This window comes from Crinia signifera, chromosome 2 (genome assembly GCF_055691185.1).
Source record: "Crinia signifera chromosome 2, ASM5569118v1, whole genome shotgun sequence".
Classification (NCBI taxonomy): domain Eukaryota; kingdom Metazoa; phylum Chordata; class Amphibia; order Anura; family Myobatrachidae; genus Crinia; species Crinia signifera.
In genome coordinates, this window is record NC_139218.1 from 23,033,390 (window position 1) to 23,058,882 (window position 25,493).

The window sequence follows — 25,493 nt, forward strand, 5'->3', positions numbered from 1 at the left end:
GGCAATGGAAGTCGCTGGTCTGAGGAGCATGCTCCTCCGACCAGCGACCATTCAGGGGTTGAAAACGGGAGCACGCACCCGGCGATTTATCGCAGGTGCACACTCCAATCACTGGCAATATGGTCGCTCAGCGACCATATTCCCAGCGATTTCAGCCCCTATCGCCCCCGTGTGTACACAGCATTAGTACATCTGGCCCTCTGTCTGGGTGGAGGCTATCTACTCACTGTCATCTGCAACGTTGCAGATGAGCGATCAGCTCTGAATCAGGCCCTTTGTATGATTTCACGTACTGCACTAAAAGGATGAATACAGTGCCGCCTTATTGGCTGACTGGTGCATGGCCATTACAGAGACAACCGCTGTGTGTTTGCACGTGCCTGATAATCATTAGATACGTAGTTTACATGCGTCTGATATGAATTAAATATGGGAGTACACGGGTTTTCTTTAATATTTCACTATCCCGCTGATTTCAATGTGGCTTACAGCTTATGCAACTGTTCAAACGCTACTGAGATGAATTGGCCATTGAAGTCAATGGGAAAGCACCTTTAAAAAATAATTTCAAGAACAAGTTTAACTTTGCGTCCGATTTACTGGGTTCGTCCACACTAAAAAGACATGCCATATTATATAGGTCATATTATAATATTCTACAATACTTGATATACCACAAATATAGGAGGGTAATCCACTTTATGTGGCTGAGGTAGGATGGCCGTGGCTCTCAAACCTGTTGTGGAACTATAAGCCCCAGCATACCATGCCAATGGTACAGGCTGCATCAGAATGATCTATGGCTAGCACAGAAAATTTCTTAAACAGTTTCAATTTCAGTAAAAGTTCACAATATTTTGTATTTATTCCGCTCTGAAGGATTTATTTCGGGTTAAATTTAAATATATCTATTTACATAATGATAGTAAGCGACGCAATGATGGCGGCCTGCAGCGTCGCAGACAGACATTTCTAACAGCGCCTGTAGCAAGCAGTTCACGTTCGGGACACGCAGGTCAGTGACGTCACATGATACCCACCAGCAGCATTGTAGCTGGGCAGGCGCAAAGAAGAACCCGGAAGTTACAATGTGTCTCCCGCACGTGTGCCGCAGCTGGTCTCCGCCTGTGGATCAATGACTGTATTGACAAATGCCCGTTATGTGAATCACGCATTTAATTATGGTAGACGTCTGTCGTGCGTTGTATAAGCCGCAGGATAGTTTATGTCATTAGCAGCTTGTACCACTGCATGTGATAATAATGTATAGGAAAATGCTGGGAGATGGGCCAATTCTGGAACAAGAAGTTACACCATAGGTATGCAGCATATCATTGCATGCACAGAGCGACACAATATAAGACAGCCATTTTCTTTGTCTACATTTTTAAGGCAGATCCATTGTGCAAAAACAAACTCAAGTGATCAATATCTGAATTGAAGATGCTATATAAATGAAACCTAAAAGAGGGCGCACAGCCCGGCGGAGAGCAAGGAACGTCGGAGAGAGATCTGCAGGTACTGCGCATCTATGTTTCATTTCTTTGTCTATAAATGAATAGCTCAGTGTCTTTGTTTTAGTAGTAATGCCGCTTTCTTGCCGAAATCCCGGGAACGAGCCAGCATAAATAAACATGTTTCTAGTTCTACTGGTGTTAGAATCCCTGTCACATCTGGATAGGGTGACCAACTCATCCCTTAAATCCGGGACACATATTAATTACACAGGTTCTGTGGCTGGCTTTCACCTGGTTTTAAACTGCCACACCTCAAGACTCCATTTCACCTGGTTTTAAACTACCACAGAACCTGTGTAATTAATCAGGGTTGCCGACTTTCTTATTCTCCTCTCCGGGAGAATGAGGAGAGCTTCAGTAGCCGCTCAGGGGGCGGGGCTTAAGCGTGACATCACTAAGCCCCACCCACATGCTGGTAAACCAGCGAATTCAGGGATCTCCGTTAAGGGGGCGGAACTAAAATGACGCGATTGTGTCATTTTAGCTCCGCCCCCTCCTCTGAGACCCGAGGATTGCGGTATTTTATTGCCACGATCCGGGGGTCACCCTTCCGGGGGGCCGGGAGGGGGACCCGATTTTCGGGAGGCTCCCGGAAATTCCGGGAGGGTCGGCAACCCTGTAATTAATATGTGTCCCGGATTAAAGGGATGAGTTGGTCACCCTACATCTGGACCCCAACCTGCAAAATACCAGGTTGTGTGCTGGCGTAAATGGGGTCAACCTTCCTCCTTGACTATGGTCCACGATCTGTTGAAAAGAGGTATTCGTACTGTACTGTACTGTCCCTTTAAACTGGGACATTCATGGATCTGTGGCGGATTACAACCAATCAGGCTTAATGTCAGCCAGCCACAGGACCTGTGTAATCCATGAGTGTCTCTGTTAAAAGGGATAATATGGTAAGACTAGATACAGAAAAGGAGGCCGATTCGGACCCGCTCATAGTGGGCTGAATTTGTCACATGATGTCATCGCCCACCCTAAATTTGTCCATCTGCACCAGAATAACAGTCAGTCTAGACTGGTTTTTATTAGCCAAGGGCAGGAAATAAATTTTGAGCGAACATCGAATGATTTCGTTCAGCCGCATGACTCACCTGGTAGTTGAAATAAGCTCTGCTTCATTTGTATTAGCTAGTTCTGGCCAAACTGTGGCTCTCCAGCTTTTGTCAAACTACATATCCCAGCATGCCTTGGCACAGATTTAGCATTCCCTAATAGCCAAACTGTGTCATGGCATCTTGGGAATTGTAGTTTTACAACATCTGGAGAGCCAAAGGTCGGCCAGTCCTAGTATTAGCATTATATATTTATAGTAGAGATAACAATATGCAAAATCCCAAAAGATGCAAGCTAATTTTTTGTTCTGGTTCCCTCTAGTGAATTACACTAGGGAAAAGCAGTATATTCAGCTGAGGAGATGGCTGCAGGAGAGAGGCTTTCGGGATACACGGCTGAGGGAAGCACATTTTCCAGGTAAAAGACTCATTTCCTCTCAAAATGTCGCTCGCTGTGACAAGAAAAAGAAAAATCATAAAAAACTGTTTTTAAAGTAAAGCTGCTACGCGACAATATATACAGATGGAGTATGGCTCAGCCTTGCTGGCGGATCGCCAGAACGTCCCTGCTGGTGATCCGCCAGCAGCCTTGCCATCCAACATACTGAGACGCACGCGCGTCTCAGTCTCTGTCGCCAGCGCAACGGAAACCCTATCCGTCTCCGCCTCAGGGAGACGGACAGGGTTAGGGGGGCAGGCGGCGGGGACCCCGGGGGAACGGATGGAAGCGCCGTCGGAAGGTGACGCGCGCCTCTCGTGCGCACGCGTGTCCCCTTCTCGCCATTGATATGGCGCTGGCGGGGGATGGCGGCTGGCGTCGCCAGCGCCATCCCCTGCCAGGATGAGCCGTACTCCATCTGTACAGTGCATCTGGAAAATATTCACAGCGCTGTACTTTTTCCTCATTTTCTTATGTTGCAACCTTATTCCAAAATGGAATTAATTTATTTTCTCCCTCAAAATTCTACACACACACAAAAAAAAAAAAGAAATCCCATTTACAGAAGTATTCACGGCCTTCGCTCAATACTTTGTTGATGCGCCTTTGGCAGCAATTACAGCCTTAAGTCTTTTTGAATATGATGCCACAAGCTTGGCACACCTATCTTTGGGCAGTTTAGCCAAATCTTCTCTGCTTTGGTGCACAGCCATTTTCAGATCGGTAGAGACTAGATCCCCTTCAGTTTTGATTACAGGATGTGATGTTCAGTGAGGGCGGAAGCTGTTAGATGCCCTCACAACGTTTTTTATTTTATCTCTAATTCATGTAGGTGTAGGTTATTTTGTTTTATTGTAGCTGCATTGTACCCTCGCGAGCTGGCTACGTTTGCACGCTTCGGGCACTGTGGCTCGCTTCGCTCTCCACAGATTTATATCCCCCCTCCAGGTATACGTGGACCCAGGGCATGATGGGAAAATTGTCAAAACTGAAGGGGATCTAGATACTATCTTTTCAGATCTCTCCAGAGATGGTCAATCTGGGCTCTGGCTGGGCCACTCAGGGACATGAACACAGCCACTCCTTGGATATCTTGGCTGTGTGCTTAGGGCCGTTGTCCTGCTGATGGACCGTAGCCCCAGTCTAAGAATTGCAGCCTTGCCAGTCCACCAGACGCCGCCCTGTGCATGCCGGTACGCCCCCCCCGCATGCCGCGTACGTTCGCACGGGCTGAGAAAGGAGGTTTACCATAAACATCTATTCGCAGGCTGTGGGGGAACACCCACATCATTCGATGATCACCTTAGATCTGGGTGGACATTCGCCAGGAAGTGGGCAGGCAGCTGACATCCGGTGATGCCAGCTGCCATCCGGTGATGTCAGCTGCCCTCCCCAAGCACCCACTTCACGGGCTGATTTCCATGGGAACGCCCATGAAACGCTGGCCATTCCTATGTGCTCGACTATCCGCCGCCACTCCATGCGAACTGTTGGTCCCCGTGCGAACGGACTAGAATAACCCCCATAGTTTACAGAGGTTCTGTGGCTGATTAAAACCAAGTGGATGGCGGCTTGATGTCAGGCAGCCACAGAACCTGTGTAATCCATGAGTGTCCTGGGTAAAAGGGACAGTATGGTAACCTCTCTATATAATGTGCCTTATACGTTGTTCAGATGCAATATATATGGTGCCGAGCGAATATCGTATTTTATGATGATTTAAATAAATGGAGATTATAATCAGAGGGTAACACACCAGTATAGGGTCTGTTACTATTTGCTGGGATGCAGGAAACCGGCGGTTTGAAAAGTTTCTATTACTATTTATTAGCATATTACCCCTGTTTTAGTTGTGGTGGCCCCACTCTCAGTTGTTGTGCCCCCACTCTCAGTTGTTGTGCCCCCACTCTCAGTTGTTGTGCCCCCACTCTCAGTTTTTGTGCCTCCACTCTCAGTTTTTGTGCCTCCACTCTCAGTTTTTGTGCCTCCACTCTCAGTTTTTGTGCCCCCACTCTCAGTTGTTGTGCCCCCACTCTCAGTTGTTGTGCCCCCACTCTCAGTTGTTGTGCCCCCACTCTCAGTTGTTGTGCCCCCACTCTCAGTTTTTGTGCCCCCACTCTCAGTTTTTGTGCCTCCACTCTCTGCGAGCTGTGTCCCCCTGTATTTAACCTTGATTATTTATTTTTTAGATACAGGACGGGGACTGCTGACCACCCAATCTCTGCAGGTTTGTAGCTGGCCTATAGGCCACGTATAATCACAATTTTCTAAGGGTATTGGTCATCGTCGATCACTAAAGGTTATAGGGTCGGAAGGTCTACAGTCAAAAGGTTTATTTTTGTGCCGAATGTCCACGTTAGTCGACATGGAAATTGTGTACTGGGTATTAGTGTATCGCGTCCCCTCGCCGTGCTTCGCACCCTATTCTATTCTCCCTCCATGCCCTATTGGATGGTAGCGTATGAAATACCGCCTGTTTTTGACAAAAAAAGTGAAAAACTCATGTCAACCTTTGACCCACCCAAATCTAACTCTCTGCACATGTTACATCTGCCCCACCTGCAGTGCACATGGTTTTGTCCATTTGAGAAAAAGACTGCTTTATGATCAAGTCTGAATTAGGCCCATAGTTAAGATCACATTATGATAAGTAGTTTTGCGCCTAGACCAATGGCCATATTGGCCTATGAACTTGCCAGATGGGAGGCCATCTTGTCCTCTCCGCATTGGATAAACATACAGGAGCGCCTAATTCGTACATAAGTGATAAGCGCAGTATAGATTTCTTATCTAGTCAGATATTGGCTCGTTTACTGCCGAGATGCGCTCGTTAGGTCGACACGATGACGACTGACCACTAAAGGTCGATATGGCTAAGGTCGACAAAGGGAAGGTCGACATCAATGTCTCTCGTTTTTTTTAAACCGATGTGCTGACATGTGGTACAGTGTACATTTACTCATGTCGACCTTCCCATTATCGACCTTGTTAAACTCATACACTGATAAATAGCGGAGTGGGAAGCAGTGTGTACCTGAGGCCTAGTGCATCCGCAGTGCGCTCTACATCAGCTCACCCGCATTCTGTTTCCCTTTCCAGCCGGGGGAGCTGATCATCTCCTTACCAGAGTCCTGCCTGCTCACCACCAACGTTGTCCTCCAAAGTTACCTCGGGAAATATATTAAAGGGTGAGTGTTCCCGGCTTACGTCCTTCCTTGTACTCTGGGATACCACCTCAGCAGTGACCGCGCTCTGTCCTTCCTGGTGCTCCAGGATACTACCCCAGCAGTGACCGTGCTCTGTCCTTCCTGGTGCTCCGGGATATCACCCCAGCAGTGTCTGTGCTCTGTCCTTCCTGGTGCTCCAGGATACTACCCCAGCAGTGACCGCGCTCCATCCTTCCTGGTGCTCCGGGATATCACCCTAGCAGTGACCGCGCTCCGTCCTCCCTGGTGCTCTGGGATATCACCCCAGCAGTGACCGCGCTCTGTCCTTCCTGGTGCTGCAGGATACTACCCCAGCAGTGACCGCGCTCCGTCCTTCCTGCCGCTCCGGGATATCACCCCAGCAGTGACCGCACCCCGTCCTCTACTATATGGAATCAAACATAAAGCAAATCACTTGCCTGAGCTCAGAACCCTCCTGATGCATTATGTTCTGTCACATGATCCTTGGTTTATAATAATGGCTTCTATTGGGATGTCCTCGGTTGCCCTATATGGCAAGCGGACGTCCTCATTTCCAGTGCTATAATCCTCAGCAGATGCCACAGTACAGGGAGGAAATCACCCTTGTTACTCTAGTCACATATAGTGTGCATAGGGGCTAATTCAGTATGGTCTGCAGTTTCCCGAAAATCTTGCGCACCACCCGATACGCCGTGTGCCGAGCGGCCCCTTGCAAGCCTTCCATAGGGAGTCATTGGGCCCATAATCTTTACCCTTAAATAAATTACAGCAGAATCTCCCAGGATATCCATGCTTGAGCACATATGCCTTTATTAGTACCTCTGTCAATTTAATTTGGATGTCATTTAAACCTAGACTGTAATGTTGGCGTTTGGGAATCCATGGTCTGCAGTCTGATTAAGAACACATGAATGACCAAACTCCTAATTACTAAACTTAAACACAAAATGCTCCACCCTGTACCTGGAACTAGAGTAATACCCTCCTATCCCAACCACCGCCCCACCCCCAATCTAGCACAGTTCCTGTCTGGTATCACCACGTGTACTGAAGTACAACCCTTGGTACTTGTGTACTAGCACGTCGCCCGATTTTTGATCGCATCGCATGCCATACACCCAATGGCATGCGATGCGATGCGATTTTGCCCCATATACGATGTAAAATTGTATAAGCACCCTAATGGGTTCTTTTAAGCACCCTAATGGGTGCTTACAATGTTAAATGCACCCCCACGCCACCCCCCACTATAAACCTGAACCCGAAGCGTGGCGAGCGGTGGCGGTACGCGTCCTCCGACCTTTTCATACCCCCACTATCCACGTCGGCGTGGAGTTGACTTTATATAGTGTGGTGAGCGCAGCGAGCCACCGAGCCTGAAGCGTGGCGAGCGGACGCGTATACCTGTGAAGTTATGCACGTCCCCTCGCGGGGCTCGCTGCGCTCGCCACGCTTCGGGCTCGGTGGCTCGCTGCGCTCGCCACACTATATAAAATCAACTCCACGCCGACGTGGATAGTGGGGGTATGAAAAGGTTGTAGGGCGCGTAACGCCGCCCCTAGCGTGCTTGCCATGCTTCCGGTTCACGTTTATAGTGGGGGGGTAGCGTGGGGGTGCATTTAACATTGTAAGCACCCATTAGGGCGCTTATACAATGTTTAATCGCATCCCATCGCATAGTATGGCATTGTATGCCATATACAATGTCATACAATTTTTAAATTGTATGACATTGTACAACATTGCGCGATATCGCATACCATCGTATGCTTTATTGTATGCGATGCGATGGGCGCCGTGATAATACACAAGTACCCAACCCTCACCCGGGCTAGTGGCTATTGGCAAGTGGTTCTTGTGTCGGTCATCCAGTCAGAACAATTGGACCGCTGACAGTCCGTATTCACCCGCCAGCTCTGGGATGAGCGACCACCACTTTCCAACGCCACCAGAACCCCCAGCACTTTTCTTAAGAAGGTGGCGCTCGCCTTTATAGCACTTGAGCCAGAAAACAGTTGTAGCCATTTAATGCATTGAGTGAAATTAGGTGAAATAAATTCTTGTTGCTCATTTTTATTTTATATCTCAAAAAAAGAAAAATCGTATACGGTTAATTATATTGATTCATTGTTAAGTTAGCTTCTAACGGTATTGATATAGGCTAAATCTAGTCGCGGTCAACAACCCTGTTCCCACGGCCAGGCTGTAAAAGTTTGATTAACATTCTATGCTAAAATAAATTCTGCATTGCTCTAAATTGCAAAATACAATATTGTAAAATGTATTTTGTTGGGAATTTCGTGTGATTGAATTCTTTGTTTTTAAGTTGAATAATCCAGTGTTATTTGCACCCGTGACTAGGTGGCGTCCCCCCATTTCCCCTCTACTGGCCTTGTGCACGTTCCTAATCACCGAACGCTACGCTGGGGATCAGTCACCATGGCGTCCATACCTAGATGTGTTGCCCACCACCTATGACTGCCCAGTGTACTGGGAACCAGAAGCCGTGAACTTCCTGCCAGAACCAGCAAAGGCGCGAGCCGTAGAGCAGAGGACAACGGTCCGTGAGCTCTACTCCTCGGCTGTGCCGTTCTTCCAATCCCTACAGTCCCTATTTTCGGAGAACACGGAGAAGATTTTGCATTACGATGGCTCTGCGGTGGGCCTGGTGCACTGTGAACACCAGGACGGTGTACATGAAACATGCGCAGCGGGACTGCTTCTCTGCGGAGCAGGACGTGTACGCCCTGGCTCCGTTCTTAGATCTGCTGAACCACAGTCCAGGAGTACAGGTAATGGCTTAGAGGCGACCGTCAGGGGATCGGGCAATTACCCCAATATATTGTAAATGTATGGGCACCATGCGTTGTACTTGGATAAATGCTTAGCGGTCTGTAACTGTACATTATTGTGGTTGCTGTGACAACCGCCGTTTACACTGCTGAAAGACCGTTATGGAGGTGCCCAGGAAGTTCTGCAGTGTTGGGCTACCGTAATAATGGATAAAGCATGCTTGATTGACAGCTGCCTCAGCTCAAATTCAATGCTGCCTGTGTAATCTGACAACGCCACCTAGTTGCAGAACAAAGAATTGCAGGCGATGTCCTTATGCTTCGGGATCTAACCCAATGGAATGTAGAGTCTCTGCCTTCCCAAGATGCACTAAGCTTGAGCTGATTGGCTGCTTGTTTACCACTCTCCACTTTATCACTTTTTGAAGCTAAATACATCTGGCTCTCATTTCTAGAGGACTTACCTGTACTGTGGTTGTCTAGACCAATCCCGGCCAACCTTTGGCCCTCCAGCTGTTGTGAAACTACACGTCCCAGCATGCCTTGTCACAGTTTTAGCATTCACTAATAGCAAACCTGTGGCCTAGGCATGCTGGAACTTGTAGTTTCACACAGGTTGGCCAGACCTTGTCTAGGGTTTCTGACCATGTTATCAATGCTGAAATCACTAGTGGACCAGTGCAAATCATCTACTTGACTACACAGAAAACAATATACTACATACTCATATACTCATCTGTTGCTGTGTAGTGTGCATGAGCAACCATGTGTTTTATATTCTGTGTATATAGCTCACTAGTGTACTGTATAGCTGGGTTGGCCAAACCAGTCCTCGAGATCTACCAACAGTCCATGCAGGGGCGGATTTAGGGGTGATGGCACCCCTAGGCACAACAATAACGGCTGCCCCCGTTATTACTTATAAGCCCTCATTTGATAATAGCTAATTTAATGGATTAATTTAAAAAGCCACTAACTGTGACGTTCTTTTATTATGTATACATGTTTACTAAGTAGGACAGTTTACAGGGGCAGTATCTGCATGTCCTTTCCACTTACACTCTATTTAGGATGGAATATAGTACAGTACAGTGGATATTTTGCACTTACTGGTACATTTCAGGTTGATAGTACTATCACAAGCATCCAAGTGCCGCCCCCAAACATGTGCCGCCCCTAGGCACGTGCCTAATGGGAAATCGGCGCTGAGTCCACATTCCCCAGATCACCTAGCTTGTGCACAGCTGTAGTCATTACTAACTGTCACATTCCCCAGATCACCTAGCTGGTGCACAGCTGTAGTCATTACTAACTGTCACATTCCCCAGATCACCTAGCTGGTGCACAGCTGTAGTCATTACTAACTGTCACATTCCCCAGATCACCTAGCTGGTGCACAGCTGTAGTCATTACTAACTGTCACATTCCCCAGACCACCTAGCTGGTGCACAGCTGTAGTCATTACTAACTGTCACATTCCCCAGATCACCTAGCTGGTGCACAGCTGTAGTCATTACTAACTGTCATATTCCCCAGATCACCTAGCTGGTGCACAGCTGTAGTCATTACTAACTGTCATATATCCCAGATCGCCTAGCTGGTGCACAGCTGTAGTCATTACTAACTGTCACATTCCCCAGATCACCTAGCTGGTGCACAGCTGTAGTCATTACTAACTGTCACATTCCCCAGATCACCTAGCTGGTGCACAGCTGTAGTCATTACTAACTGTCACATTCTCCAGATCACCTAGCTGGTGCACAGCTGTAGTCATTACCAACTGTCACATTCCCCAGACCACCTAGCTGCTGCACAGCTGTAGTCATTACTAACTGTCACATTCTCCAGATCACCTAGCTGGTGCACAGCTGTAGTCATTTCTAACTGTCACATTCTACAGATCACCTAGCTGCTGCACAGCTGTAGTCATTACTAACTGTCACATTCCCCAGATCACCTAGCTGGTGCACGGCTGTAGTCATTACTAACTGTCACATTCCCCAGATCACCTAGCTGGTGCACGGCTGTAGTCATTACTAACTGTCACATTCCCCAGATCACCTAGCTGGTGCACGGCTGTAGTCATTACTAGCTGTCACATTCCCCAGATCACCTAGCTGGTGCACGGCTGTAGTCATTACTAGCTGTCACATTCCCCAGACCACCTAGCTGGAGCACAGCTGTAGTCATAACTAGCTGTCACATTCCCCAGATCACCTAGCTGGTGCACAGCTGTAGTCATTACTAGCTGTCACATTCCCCAGATCACCTAGCTGGTGCACAGCTGTAGTCATTACTAACTGTCACATTCCCCAGATCGCCTAGCTGGTGCACAGCTGTAGTCATTACTAACTGTCATATATCCCAGATCGCCTAGCTGGTGCACAGCTGTAGTCATTACTAACTGTCACATTTCCCAGATCACCTAGCTGGTGCACAGCTGTAGTCATTACTAACTGTCACATTTCCCAGATCACCTAGCTGGTGCACAGCTGTAGTCATTACTAACTGTCACATTCCCCAGATCACCTAGCTGGTGCACAGCTGTAGTCATTACTAACTGTCACATTCCCCAGATCACCTAGCTGGTGCACAGCTGTAATCATTACTAACTGTCACATTCCTCAGATCACCTAGCTGGTGCACAGCTGTAATCATTACTAACTGTCACATTCCTCAGATCACCTAGCTGGTGCACAGCTGTAATCATTACTAACTGTCACATTCCTCAGATCACCTAGCTGGTGCACAGCTGTAGTCATTACTAACTGTCACATTCTCCAGATCACCTAGCTGCTGCACAGCTGTAGTCATTACCAACTGTCACATTCCCCAGACCACCTAGCTGGTGCACAGCTGTAGTCATTACTAGCTGTCACATTCCCCAGACCACCTAGCTGGAGCACAGCTGTAGTCATAACTAGCTGTCACATTCCCCAGATCACCTAGCTGGTGCACAGCTGTAGTCATTACTAGCTGTCACATTCCCCAGATCGCCTAGCTGGTGCACAGCTGTAGTCATTACTAACTGTCATATATCCCAGATCGCCTAGCTGGTGCACAGCTGTAGTCATTACTAACTGTCACATTTCCCAGATCACCTAGCTGGTGCACAGCTGTAGTCATTACTAACTGTCACATTTCCCAGATCACCTAGCTGGTGCAAAGCTGTAGTCATTACTAACTGTCACATTCCCCAGATCACCTAGCTGGTGCACAGCTGTAATCATTACTAACTGTCACATTCCTCAGATCACCTAGCTGGTGCACAGCTGTAATCATTACTAACTGTCACATTCCTCAGATCACCTAGCTGGTGCACAGCTGTAATCATTACTAACTGTCACATTCCTCAGATCACCTAGCTGGTGCACAGCTGTAGTCATTACTAACTGTCACATTCTCCAGATCACCTAGCTGCTGCACAGCTGTAGTCATTACCAACTGTCACATTCTCCAGATCACCTAGCTGGTGCACATATTCTACAGATCCACAGGTGGTCTGGAAAACATGGACTGTTGGTAGATCTCCAGGACCGATCTGGCCACCCCTGCTGTACAGCCTAGGCTAGCAGAGTAGTATACCCGCTGTGTATATAGCTGTACCAGCTTACATTCGCCTTCTTATCTCTCCCTACAAGGTGGAAGCTGCATTCAGTGAGGAGACGCGCTGCTATGAGATCAGGACTAATGTCCACTACAAGAAATATGAGCAGGTGTTTATCTGCTATGGACATCATGACAACCAGCGCCTCCTGCTGGAGTATGGCTTTATGGCAGCCAGTAACCCTCACAGAAGCGTCTATGTGGCCAGAGGTTGGTATAGCCTAGCACTGTGCATTACTGCGCATGTGAGGTTGTATAGTAATGATACAGATCACCTACAGGAATAGATATAGATGTGCCACTTCATTCTTTCAGTACCATGATTAATATATATATAAAATCTTCTTTTTTTTCCCTTTGGAATCTCTCTAGATGTCATCCTTAGCAACGTGTCCAACACAGATAAACAGTTCAAGAAGAAATGGTCGCTGCTGGAGGAGAATGGGTTCTTAGAGTAAGTTCTTGTCCAATTTCTGTGGATTTTTAAGCCATTATTCATATTATTTTCTCCCCTCATTAAACTTTTGCTGTATGCCACTTTAAAGTTTATAAGATTAAAAGTTCCCCTAGCCAATCAGAGTTGTAGCAAATTCACAGGATTGGCCAATCAGAACATTACAACATTAATGGGATGGGCCAATAAGAATATTGGAACATTCACAGTACTGGCCAATCAGAAAGCTTGACCAGTTGGTAATTTACCAAAACAGTTACGGGGTGTTATAAGACTGATAACGCTGCTCTGAGTAATTGGTCTTCCTTTAGATCTGTCTATTACACAGCCCAACACGCGTTTTGGTGGTTTTTTTAGCTGATTTTGGGGGAAATTTACTAAGATGAGAGTTTTTTCACATGGGATGTTGCTATGGGCAACGAATCCGATACTATCTAGAAGGTGCTAAATATTTAACATCCTGTGTGAAATAAAACTCCCATCTTAGTAAATTTCCCACTTTTATGTATATTTGGTGTGCTGAGTTCAAATAGAACATACATTGTCACCTATCAGCCAGTGGCGTAACTATATATTTTGCGCCCCCGCGCCAAAAATTTTCGGCGCCCCCCCCCCCCCCCCATACTCTTACCTGACGGTCACTGTCCCGTCCAGTCTCCCTCAGTCACCGCTGCGCTGCTGCCCGGCTGCATCTGCGTCACTGTCCCGTCACTCGCTCCCGGCGCCGGCTCCTGCTGATAATGAAAAGTGACTCTTAGAAAATGGCTGCCAAAACTGTCTGCAATACAGGGGCAGCCATTTTCTAAGTGTCACTTTTCATTATCAGCAGGAGCCAGCGCCGGGAGCGAGTGACGGGACAGTGACCGCAGATGCGGCCGGGCAGCAGCGCAGCGGGTAACTATAGCACCGCAGCCCCCCAGGCGCCCATAGTTACTCTGCGCCTCCCCGCCATGGCGGGGGCTGCGGAGGCTTAGTTACGCCCCTGCTATCAGCTCTTATTTTTGAGATCTAAAGATTTGACTGATTTGTGTTACCCTATTTCTTATTTCCTAGTATATTTTAGTGACATGAATAAGACGTACTAACATTACAGTAACGTGATAGTGACTCAAATAACACTTTTTTGTGTGGTGATGATTTATACAGACTTCAGGGCATTAAATCTGGCCACACGCTGGAACAGTGGTTCTTAACCTCGGTCCCCAGGACAACCCAAGAGATCACATTTCTCAGCTCACCTTGCAGGTGCACTCATTGGGCCTTATTCAGATCTGATCGCAGTACAAATTTGTTTGGAAAATGGGAAAAATCATGTGCATTGCAGGTGGGGCAGATGTAACAGGTGCAGAGAGAGTTAGATTTGTGTGAGTTATTTTGTTTCTGTGAAGGGTAAATACTGTCTGCATTATTTTTTACACTGCAATTTAGATTTCAGTTTCAGCAAACCCCACCCAAATGTAACTCTCTTTGCACAGGTTACATCTGAGCCACCTGCAGTGCACATGGTTTTGCCCATTTTCCAATCAAATTTGTACTGAGCTCAGATCTGAATAAGGCCCTTTATTCACTGACACCTTTTAAAAGATCCACAGGTGGAGCTAATTACTTCACTTGTGATTCTTTGTGGAGACCTGGAAAACTTGAACTGTTGGTGGGGTTTCCTGAGGACTGAAGTTGAGAACCATTGCGCTAGAATGATATCTGGCCAATCTGCACGACTTCATCAGGTCGTGCGATCGATTGTGTGCACATTGTGAGGTATATTGGTATGATGCGCAGTCCCGCGGGTCCAGAGGTCACTCCTCAGATCATACGTGCTGCACTTATGATCTGTCGACTTTGCTTGTGGTTATAAGCATATCGTATGGGCTTTTAAAGCCCATACAATCGTTCTTTCATACTTATGACCTGCATGCGATCAGGTTGTATGCAGGTCGTTCTCGGGTATGGCCAGCTTTAGGTATACTGGACTGGAGTCTCTCCCCTTCCCCCATTTTCAGATTTCAGTACTTTTCCAGTATTCATCTCCCAGTTTTGATTGTTTTATCCATCTGTATTGTGAGTGTGAGCGGCAGTGAGTTGTAGCAATAAAGCTTTGCTTGTTACAGCTTCACTTTTTTTTTCCCCTTCAGTAACAAATTTGATTTACCACAAACAATCTCTTACAGTATATATTTGGCTACATCTGTCACTCAAAGTGTGTCTGGAGCTATAACGCTGGGTGGAGCCTCGGACTCACATGACTGACTCACATGACAAAGAACCAGCCCAGTGAGCCCACAGACAGTGCCAGACACCCTCTGCCTCTCCATGTTACACAACAAAGACACAGCTACTCACCAGACACACCAGGTGAGCGCCCCCCACCTCCATACCTCCCAACATGACCCTCTCCAGGAGGGACAGAATGCTATGTTTGTGGACTTCCATCTTAATTTATGATTGTCATCACCTGTCATTTTAAACAGGGTAATTGATAAGAAAGGTGTTTAAGCACAGGTGATGGTAATCCATAAATTAAGAAGAAAGTCCAGAAACAGAGCAATGTGTCCCTCCTGGAGAGGGTCATATTGGGTATGCACCTCCCTCCCTCCCCCCCCCCCCCCCATTCACGGCATCCCCACGATTAAATGGCACATGCAAAACACTGACATGGCTATGGTCGACAATGAAAAAGGTTGACAAGATTTATTTTTCACTTTTTCAATGTTTTCATATTCATTCTCATGTGTCGACATGGACACCAATGAAGTGCCACACTTATGTCAACACTTACATGTGTTGACCTTTCTGTGTTGATTTTTTTTCTTGTGGCGATTCGCGGCACCCCCGGGGACTCCCGCGATTCGCGGCCCCACCCCGTGGCACCTCCCCCCACTCCTGCAATTCGCGCCAACCCCTGGGCCCCCCCTCCCGCGGTTCACGGTGCCCCCCACGACCCCCCCTACCGCGGTTCACGGTGCCCCCCACGATCCCCCCCTACCGCGATTCCCCACCCCAGACCCCCCCTCCTGTCATTGCGGCAACCCCCCGCCCCCGCGACCCACCCTCCGCGATTTACTGCAACCCCCCGCCCCCCCATCCCACGATTCGCGGCACCCACACCCCCCCCCCACGACCCATCCTCCCGCAATTCACGGCATCCACCCACGACCCCTCCTCCCGTGATTCGCGGACACCCCTCTCCTCCCTCCCCCACCCCTGCGCGTGATTCACGGCAACCCCAGGATTAAATTGCACATGGAAAACACTGACATGGCTATGGTCGACAATGAAAAAGGTTGACATGAGTTTTTGAAGATTTATTTTTCTTTTTTTGAATGTTTTCATATTCATTCTCATGTGTCGACATGGACACCGATGAAGTGCCACACTTATGTCAACATTTACATGTGTTGAACTTTCTGTGTTGATTTTTTCTTGTGTATAATATATCTAATATGTGTGTAACCTACAACAATATAAACTTAATAGAAGGATGATTTATCATTTCAGAAGTTTATTTGCGTCTTATATGCTTAGGTAGCCTGTTTATTAAAAAGAAAAAAATAAATAAAGATCAATCAACATTGGTTGACATCGGTTTGACTGTACCAATGTTTAGGGTTAAACAATCTCTTGTAACCAATGTTGAATAACATAATTTAACTGACCTTTTTATTCAATGTCCCATACCTAGCTCAGGTCACCCAGACGGCAATGTGCCGCAGCCTGGACTGTGCAAAAAGTACAGCTGATAGAGAAAAACTGTTTTCGTATTTAGAATTAACACGCCCTATGTAACCAAAAACATTTGCAGCCCAGTGAGCGGAACTGAATTAGCCCCTTAGTGATAGGGGAATGATTTCAGAACCACCGATTAATCGGACCAAATCCGTTCTTCATGACATGGGGTCAGGTCCGATGCGCGGTCCCGTGCGTATCGGACCCGGCCCCAGGGGTCGGACCTGCGGGACATACGATGTCAGATCAGTCGGGGCGGCCGGCGGTGACAGTCAGCGCCGTAGCGGTGAGGAGCAGTGGGGGCGGGCGGCTGGGGAGGAAGCAGTGGGGCAGCAGCGTTACCAGATCAGTCGGGGGCGGGGCGGGCGACGGTGACAGTCAGCACCATAGCGGTGAGGAGCAGTGGGGGCGGGCGGCTGGGGAGGAAGCAGTGGGGCAGCAGCGTTACCAGATCAGTCGGGGGCGGGGCGGGCGGCGGTGACCATCAGTCTCCACTGTCCAGCGCTGTAGCGGGCGGGCGGCCGCGGCAATTACAACTTTAAAATAACATGTCAAATTACTGCCCGGCTAATGATTGGCTGAGATAGAGCACGCTCAGCCAATCAGTGGCCTCCCTCCGCAGCCGCTGATTGGCTGAGAGTGCTCTATCTCAGCCAATCAAAAGCCGGAGAGTCATTTGACGTAGATGTAATAGCCGCCGCTGCCCGCCCGCTACAGCGCTGGACAGTGGAGACTGATGGTCACCGTCGCCCTCCCCGACTGATTTGGTAACGCTGCTGCCCCACTGCTTCCTCCCCAGCCGCCCGCCCCCACTGCTCCTCACCGCCCTGCAGCTCCCTGTTATTTTTTTTACATGTGATAAATCGCATGCGATTTATCACATGTAAAAAATGGCCCATCAAAGTCCTAATCGTATGTGAGCCTCCCGGGGAGCTGCCGGGCGGCTCGGAGGAGAATTGAGTCCGACTTGTCCTTAGGACAAGTCGGCTCTATGTATGGGGGCCTTAACATTGCGCACCCGATATGTTACGTTACTAACATTTATTGTCCCTTTCCAGGAATTTGACGTTCGGACAGGATGGTCCCTCCTGGAAACTGTTGACGGCTGTCAAGCTACTGTCCCTCGGAGCCGATGAATTGTACGCCAATCGTCTGAATATAATTCATTGTTTTATTACGGATTTGCTGGTGATATTGTATATATGACACTGTGACATAGGTTAGGCCTGTTCATTTTTGGGGGAGGAGTCATGTCCACACCTCCTGATTAGGCCACACCCCCTCTTTGCCCAGGCTCTGCTGATGTCTCAAAGGCCCTGTACGTAGAACATATGGTCTGCCTTTATAAAAAAACAGAGACAAGAATTATTATCCAGATACGTTGCGATTGGAGTAACCGATTATAGGCACTTGTTGTAACAGGTATTAACCACTTAAGTTCACATGCGGCTGCAGAGAGGAGAAATTATTCAAAGGATTTCTCCTCCTCTGACCCAGCCGGGGGCGGGCGCATGATATTGCCGAACAGGCTTTTGCTGAGGCCCAATCCAGCGTTTCCATGTTTCTCATGCCCATGAAACGCTGGGGTCCACCCTGGGACACCCCCCCCCCCCCCACACCTGTCAGTCGCCCAGTGTACGGCAAGCTAAGGCTACCCTTCACGCGGTTGGTACACAAGGGGACCCCACGCATGCGCACAGCGTTCGGATGGGCTGCGGATTTAAAGACCCCAGTACGGGACTGGATAGGACACATGATTTCTGGGTTTCAACCCCAAATAAAAATCCCCCTACCATTCATGCCGGGTCTCAGTGGACAGATCTTGGAAACACAGTATATGGGGTCAGATGTAAGAGCATCCGAGTTCAGAGGCTGTGCGGGGTGCCGGCTGAATTCAGACAGTTTTTAAAGGGGACGCCATTTACAAAGCATGATTTTGCCTTGTAACTGATTGCCCCTTTAAAATATTCTGAGTTCGTCCGGCATCCCGCACGGCCGCTGAACTCGGACAGGATTACATCCAGTCCATTGAATTTAATGCTGACATAATGTTGGTGTCCAAACACTGCAAATTCCGGTTCACCAGTTCAAGAGTATGGGTTTAAAATTGGGGACACGGGACCCCTAACTCTGATTCTATTTATACCACTTGTTGACCAAAATCCTAGGTATGACCAGGGATCATCAAGCCGTGTTGATACCCGTTTCAGTCGGAGGAAAGGACCTGGGATTTGGGTCTGATGTTGCTGGGGCCCAGGTCATGTGTCGGAGTGAATTGGGTCAGTCCTGATTAATATTACACCGATATTAATGGAACTTGGGTGCTCCCTTTCACACCGCTGCCTATCTGGATTTGTCGTGACCAGGGGCAAGATCCTGGGACACACAACCCAGGTCAACTCTCACACCGAAGCACACAGGTTTTTTTCATGGTGGAACCTTGCGGCCCAGATTCTAAATCCTGCACTTAAAATGTTTCCCAGTCTGAAAATCCCCAGGATTTTACTGGTTTCAGAATTATAATTCTAATAGAACCCATTACGGTTGTTATTCCGCCATGTATAAATGTGTTGCTCATTGAGCGGACCCAGAACATGTAGAGGTTTCCGACTTAGGAACCTGTTTTCCAGTCAGAATAGATGTAATGAAAATAGATTCCACATATTCCTTCTGCCTGTGCAACACTCGTCTCCTTGTTACACATATAATCCTCTTATGTTTTACTTTCAGCAAATACTGGAAAAATGTTCTTCTGGGAAGTTATGTTTCCGAGTCCAATGAACGGAACAGCTTGGACCTGGTGGGAAAGATCTGTCTCCAGTTACTAGCACAGACCTCCCATGTTCTGCAGGCGGTGAGTCAGGGAAATGATGACATTCGGCTCCCAGAAAATAAATCGAATTGGTCTTTGGAAAGTTACTGTCATGTGAATGAAACAGTAAAATGTATTCTAGTGATGTTTCAGAGCATTGTATGATTCCGACTCCACCATATACTGGGCGGTATTCAATTGTTTTTCCCCAGCATTTCCACTCGCTATCCCTAGGGGTGCGGAGCTGAAATGTGTGGAGGCTAAACCTGACCGTAATGATAAGTGCAAAAAACAATAGATCAACTGAATTTTGGCCTACAATCTCCCATCTTTTCAGACGGATGTTCAGGGGCTATATAAGGGCTGTGGAGTCAGTAGATAAATGTTCTGACTCCTCGTACTTCTGACGCCGACTCCTCGACTCCGACTCCTCTGTATTAATATGCGAATGTATTTGATACATTCCTTGAAGGAAAGAAAGGCAACATACATATTATTACTACAGAAACTAGAGGCTGGGAAGCCAACAGTCTATTGTATTGAACAGTTTAAGCAAAGGACAAACACAATGAAAACAAAGTTATTTATTAATTAATTAAATGGCTGGATAGTAGCAGTAGGCATAAACATCAGGAACAGGAACTTTACCAGTTCAAAGCTAAAAACCACATTATTTGGTTGTTTTGGGAACAAAAACAATAGGAAAGGTTCAGAAGTGTGGAGCATGAGTTCCGCATGCTTTGTGACGACAACAAAAATCAACGAGCCACAATCTCCGCTGGTTTGCTTGCTCGTCGCCGTTCAATTCATGGACACAAGGAACGATTTCTTTACCGAATCGTTACTGGCGACGAAAAATGGTGCCTGTACATCAATATGAACCAGCGTAAGGAATGGCTTAGCCAAGGTAAACAAACGACCCCGCGCACGAAACCAGATCTTCATCCGCGTAAAAAGATGATGTGCGTATGGTGGGAGAGCTTGGTTGAATGAATTTTTCGAGTCTACACCAGGTGATTTCTACCAACGAGGTATTGAAAACCTTATTGAACGTTGGAAATAAGTTGTAAACTACAAGGGAGAATACATTTATAAGTATTGGTGCTCAGAATTGTGCGTTGCGGGCCATATAGTGAAGCACATGAAAAGCATGCTTTTTCACGGTCACTTAACGTGTTCGTTTTGCGGTTATGTGAGGAACTGCATGCATTGGTCTTTATTCTTACAGTAGAGAAGTCATTAATTATAATTGTCGGAGTCGGTGCATTGTTTGCCGACTCCAGGTACTCGAAATTTCCTCCAACTCCTCGACTCCGACTCCACAGCCCTGTATATAACAATTGAATACCACCAACTGTGTTTATTTTTTTTGTCCACCTTTTAAATATACACACTTAAGATCCAAGCAATGATTAATGGGATTTAGTGGGTGAATCAAGTTGGTTTGCAAAGCACGTTTGGTTTGCTAATGGACCAAACCATGTGCACTGCAGGTGGGGCAGATGTAACATACAGAGGCCCTTATTCTAGTTGACTCGGACGGATGCGTATTTTCGGACGGCCACCGAGTGTTCTTAGCCCCGCCTACCGTACGGATCGCTCACACCGTCAGAATGCGGTAAGACACAGAGCGAACGGACCGCAAACAACTCTGTCATCTGCGGGAACCTCCCCCATCCTCCGATGGTCGCCGACCATCGAATGCTGGACCGAGCGGTCAGACAGCTCCGAGTGCTCCAGACCACTCGGACATGTTTCCGTATGAAAGCAGGGATATGGGCGGGCAGTTGACATCCGGCTATGTCATATGTCCGCCCCCCACACGTGCGTCACGGTCAGATTACCATACGTACACCCAGCGTTTTCATGGGAACGCCCATGAAACGCGGGGCGTACGCATATGGTAATGAGCCCAAACAGCCCTTCACGCCACTCTCCACCCCCTGCTCGGATGGTTCTGACCGATCGTTTTCTGTACGGAATTCATGCTGTATTCGGACGTGCGCGGCGTTCGCACATGCGCAGAAACGCCTCTGCACATGCACAAACACAATACATCGGCCGTCCGACCGAACACGCAGCCGCCCGACTCAATCAGAATAAGGGCCAGAGATAGAATTAGATTTGTGTAAGTTATTTTGTTTCTGTGCAGGGTAAATACTGACTGCTTTATTTTTACACTGCAATATAGATATCAGTTTGAAGTACACACCCCACCCAAATCTATCTCTCTCTGCACATGTTACATCTGCTACACCTGCAGTGCACATGGTTCCATTGCAGCTATAGATCGTGTATTTTATATATGTGGCCTTTTAAATCTATGTGCAGAGCTTTTTATATATTTATCCTTGGACGAGCCCCCAGTCCAACATTTTATCCTCTTTCCCTCTGTTATAGTGTTGTAGAGGAAAGTTATCTCTTTTGTTCTTTCTTTGTGTTTTAACTGTATTTTACGTTTCCTTAAATGTGCAATTGAATGACAAAGTTGAACAAAGAACACTGCCATATTTCTGGTAAAGTCTGTCCCACATCCCTAGCACTGTACTTAATTTGATCTAGCAGATTGTGATACCTCCTTTTCCAGTTACAATATATTGCTTCAAAATTAGCCGATAAGAACAGGACGTCAATCCTAATATTTTGCGAAGTGTCTCTCCTCTGTGTCGCTCGTCATGCTGTGATTGGATGATGCCCAGAAGATGTGGGGAGGGGCTGCGAGTGGGTACAAAGGTCTCTGTGTCTCTGCGGCATGCCTCCCCTACACCTTGGTCTAGCTGCCCATTGCATTCCTCAGAAAATGTAACAGTACATGTATTCTAAATAAAGTGCCCGGGATATATGTTCTATTGCACTAATACAGGGGCTGGCTGGAAACTTTTAGCCTGGGGGGGCAATTCCAGAGCACTGGCCCATAAGTAGGACACCACAGACTGCTCCCCTGTATAATAATAGGACCCCACATATACTGTTCCCCCTGTATAATATCAGGACACCACAGGCTACTCCCCCTGTCTTATAATAATAACGGGACACCACAGGCTGCTCCCCTGTATAATAATAGCACCCCACAGACTGCTCCCCTGTATAATAATAGGACCCCACATATACTGTTCCCCCTGTATAATATCAGGACACCACAGGCTACTCCCCCTGTCTTATAATAATAACGGGACACCACAGGCTGCTCCCCTGTATAATAATAGCACCCCACAGACTGCTCCCCATGTATAATAATAGCACCCCACAGGCTGCTCCCCCTGTATAATAATAGCACCCCACAGGCTGCTCCCCCTGTATAATAATAGCATCCCACAGGCTGCCCCCCCTGTATAATAATAGCACCCCACATGCTGCTCCCCCTGTATAATAATAGCACCCCACAGGCTGCTCCCCCTGTATAATAATAGCATCCCACAGGCTGCTCTCCCTGTATAATAATAGCATCCCACAGGCTGCTCCCCCTGTATAATAATAGCATCCCACAGGCTGCTCCCCCTGTATAATATTAGCATCCCACAGGCTGCTCCCCCTGTATAATAATAGCACCCCACAGACTGCTCCCCCTGTATAATAATAGCATCCACAGATTGCTGCCTCTGTATAACAAAAGTACACCACAGGCTGCTCACCTTGTATAATAAGACACAACGGGCTGCTCCCCCTGTCTTATAATAACAGGACCCCACAGGCTGCTTCACTGTATATAACAGGTCCCCACAGGCTGCTCCCCCTGTATAATTGGACACAATGGGCTGATTCCCCTGTCTTATAATAATAACAGGACCCCACAGGCTGCTCCCCTGTATAATAACAGGACCCCACGGGCTGCTCCCCTGTATAATAACAGGACCCCACAGGTTGCTTCCCTGTATAAAAACAGGACCCCACAGTCTGCTCCCCCTTGTATAACAGGACCCCACAGGCTGCTCCCCCCTGTATAACAGGACCCCACAGGCTGCTCCCCCCTATATAACAGGACCCCATAGGCTGCTCCCCCCTATATAACAGGACCCCACAGGCTGCTCCCCGCTGTATAACAGGACCCCACAGGCTGCACCCCGCTGTATAACAGGACCCCACAGGCTTCTCCCCCCTGTATAACAGGACCCCACAGGCTGCACCCCGCTCTATAACAGGACCCCACAGGCTGCTCCCCCCTATATAACAGGACCCCACAGGCTGCTCCCCGCTGTATAACAGGACCCCACAGGCTGCACCCTGCTGTATAACAGGACCCCACAGGCTTGACCCTGCTGTATAACAGGACCCCACAGACTGCTCCCCCCTGTATAACAGGACCCCACAGACTGCTCCCCCCTGTATAACAGGACCCCACACAGGCTGCTCCCCCCTGTATAACAGGACCCCACACAGGCTGCTCCCCCCCTGTATAACAGGACCCCACAGGCTGCTCCCCCCTGTATAACAGGATCCCACAGGCTGCTCCTCCCTTGTATAATAACGGGAGTCCAGATTCTTACCTGATCTTTTCTGAGGCTGAGCTGCAGGCACTGGGAAGTAGGTGGAACTAGTTGGAATGCACACAGAAAGTGCACAATCTCACTCTCTCTAGCGGCCTCCTGCACTAGACATGTCCTCAGTGCAGGAGGCTGGCGGCCATGTTTCTGGAGACCAGTCAGTCAGAAGACTGTTCTGCCGTGGCTGCAGCAGCAGCCTCAGAACGTGCGGCCCGCATACACATCGATTGAGCAGCCCGGGGGGCACATGGCACCCTGCCCCCCGGCTCAGCCCGCCTCTGCACTAATATCATTTATAATATATAATACAGTACAATGTGTCTTTCAGATCTGCACCTTGAAAACCAAGAAGTCCAATGACCCCCACATCGCCTTGGTGGAAGCTTTAAGGCTGGAAGAAAAGAAACTGCTGCAAGATTCAGCAATCTGTCACCAGTATGGAAACACTGGAACACTCTGATAGAGTGCGCTTCTGTCTGTCCGTCGGCCAGGTTACATAGTTACATAGTTACATAGTAGGTAAGGCTGAAAAAAGACTTGCGTCCATCTAGTTCAACCTGGTATAGATATCCATTGCTGATTTGGTTGGTTCTGGTATTTTACAGACAAATTATATTTCTTATTTGTACCCATGGATGTTTTTCTCCAGTAAATGTTTGTCCAACTTTGCCTTGAACGCATTTAATGAGCCAGCCGTTACCACCTCCCCGGGAAGAGAGTTCCAGAGTTTGACTGTTCTGACCGTAAAGAAATTCTTTCTACTAGCTGAATGAAATCTTTTTTCTTCTAATTTATACTCATGCCCTCGTGTCCTAGATTCCTTTCTAGTAGAAAATAGGGTGTGTGACAGTTCCTTATATTGGCCCTTGATATACTTGTACATGTTGAGCATGTCCCCCCTTAAACGTCTCTTTTCTAATGTAAATAGTCCCAAATTGCTTAATCTCTCCCCGTAGCTTAAATTCTCCATTCCCCTAATAAGCTTTGTTGCTCGCCTTTGGACTTTTTCTAATTCTATGATGTCCTTTTTATAGTGTGGGGCCCAGAACTGTACTCCGTACTCTAGGTGAGGTCTCACCAATGCTTTATATAGTGGCATAATTACCCTTGAGTCCCTAGTTTCCATTCCCCTCTTAATACATGCCAGAATTTTGTTGGCCTTTTTTGTAGCTACATTACAATGGGCACTACATCCTAGATTGCTGTCTATTTGGACTCCTAGATCCTTTTCAAGTATGGAATTACCCAGTTCCTCTCCACTAAGGTTGTAACTTGCACACTGGTTGTGTCTCCCAAGGTGCATAACCTTACATTTATCTACATTGAACCTCATCTTCCATTTTTTTGCCCACTCATCTAGAATTGCAAGATCATTTTGAAGCATGGTGACATCTTCTGGTGATTTGATGACTTTGCTAAGTTT

The 25,493-nt window shown here is 47.6% G+C and overlaps 1 protein-coding gene across 1 annotated transcript; it reads left to right on the top strand.

Annotated features, from left to right (window-relative positions):
- Positions 1-1,057: 1,057 nt before the first annotated feature.
- SETD4 (SET domain containing 4) lies at positions 1,058-25,088 on the top strand. The gene is given in 11 exon segments (XM_083171748.1): positions 1,058-1,518; positions 2,898-2,993; positions 5,204-5,241; positions 6,114-6,202; positions 8,564-8,852; positions 8,854-8,994; positions 12,636-12,810; positions 12,973-13,054; positions 17,836-17,916; positions 19,508-19,631; positions 24,399-25,088. Coding segments are annotated over 11 exon segments (1,311 nt in total). The 5' UTR covers positions 1,058-1,454; the 3' UTR covers positions 24,531-25,088.
- Positions 25,089-25,493: the final 405 nt, after the last annotated feature.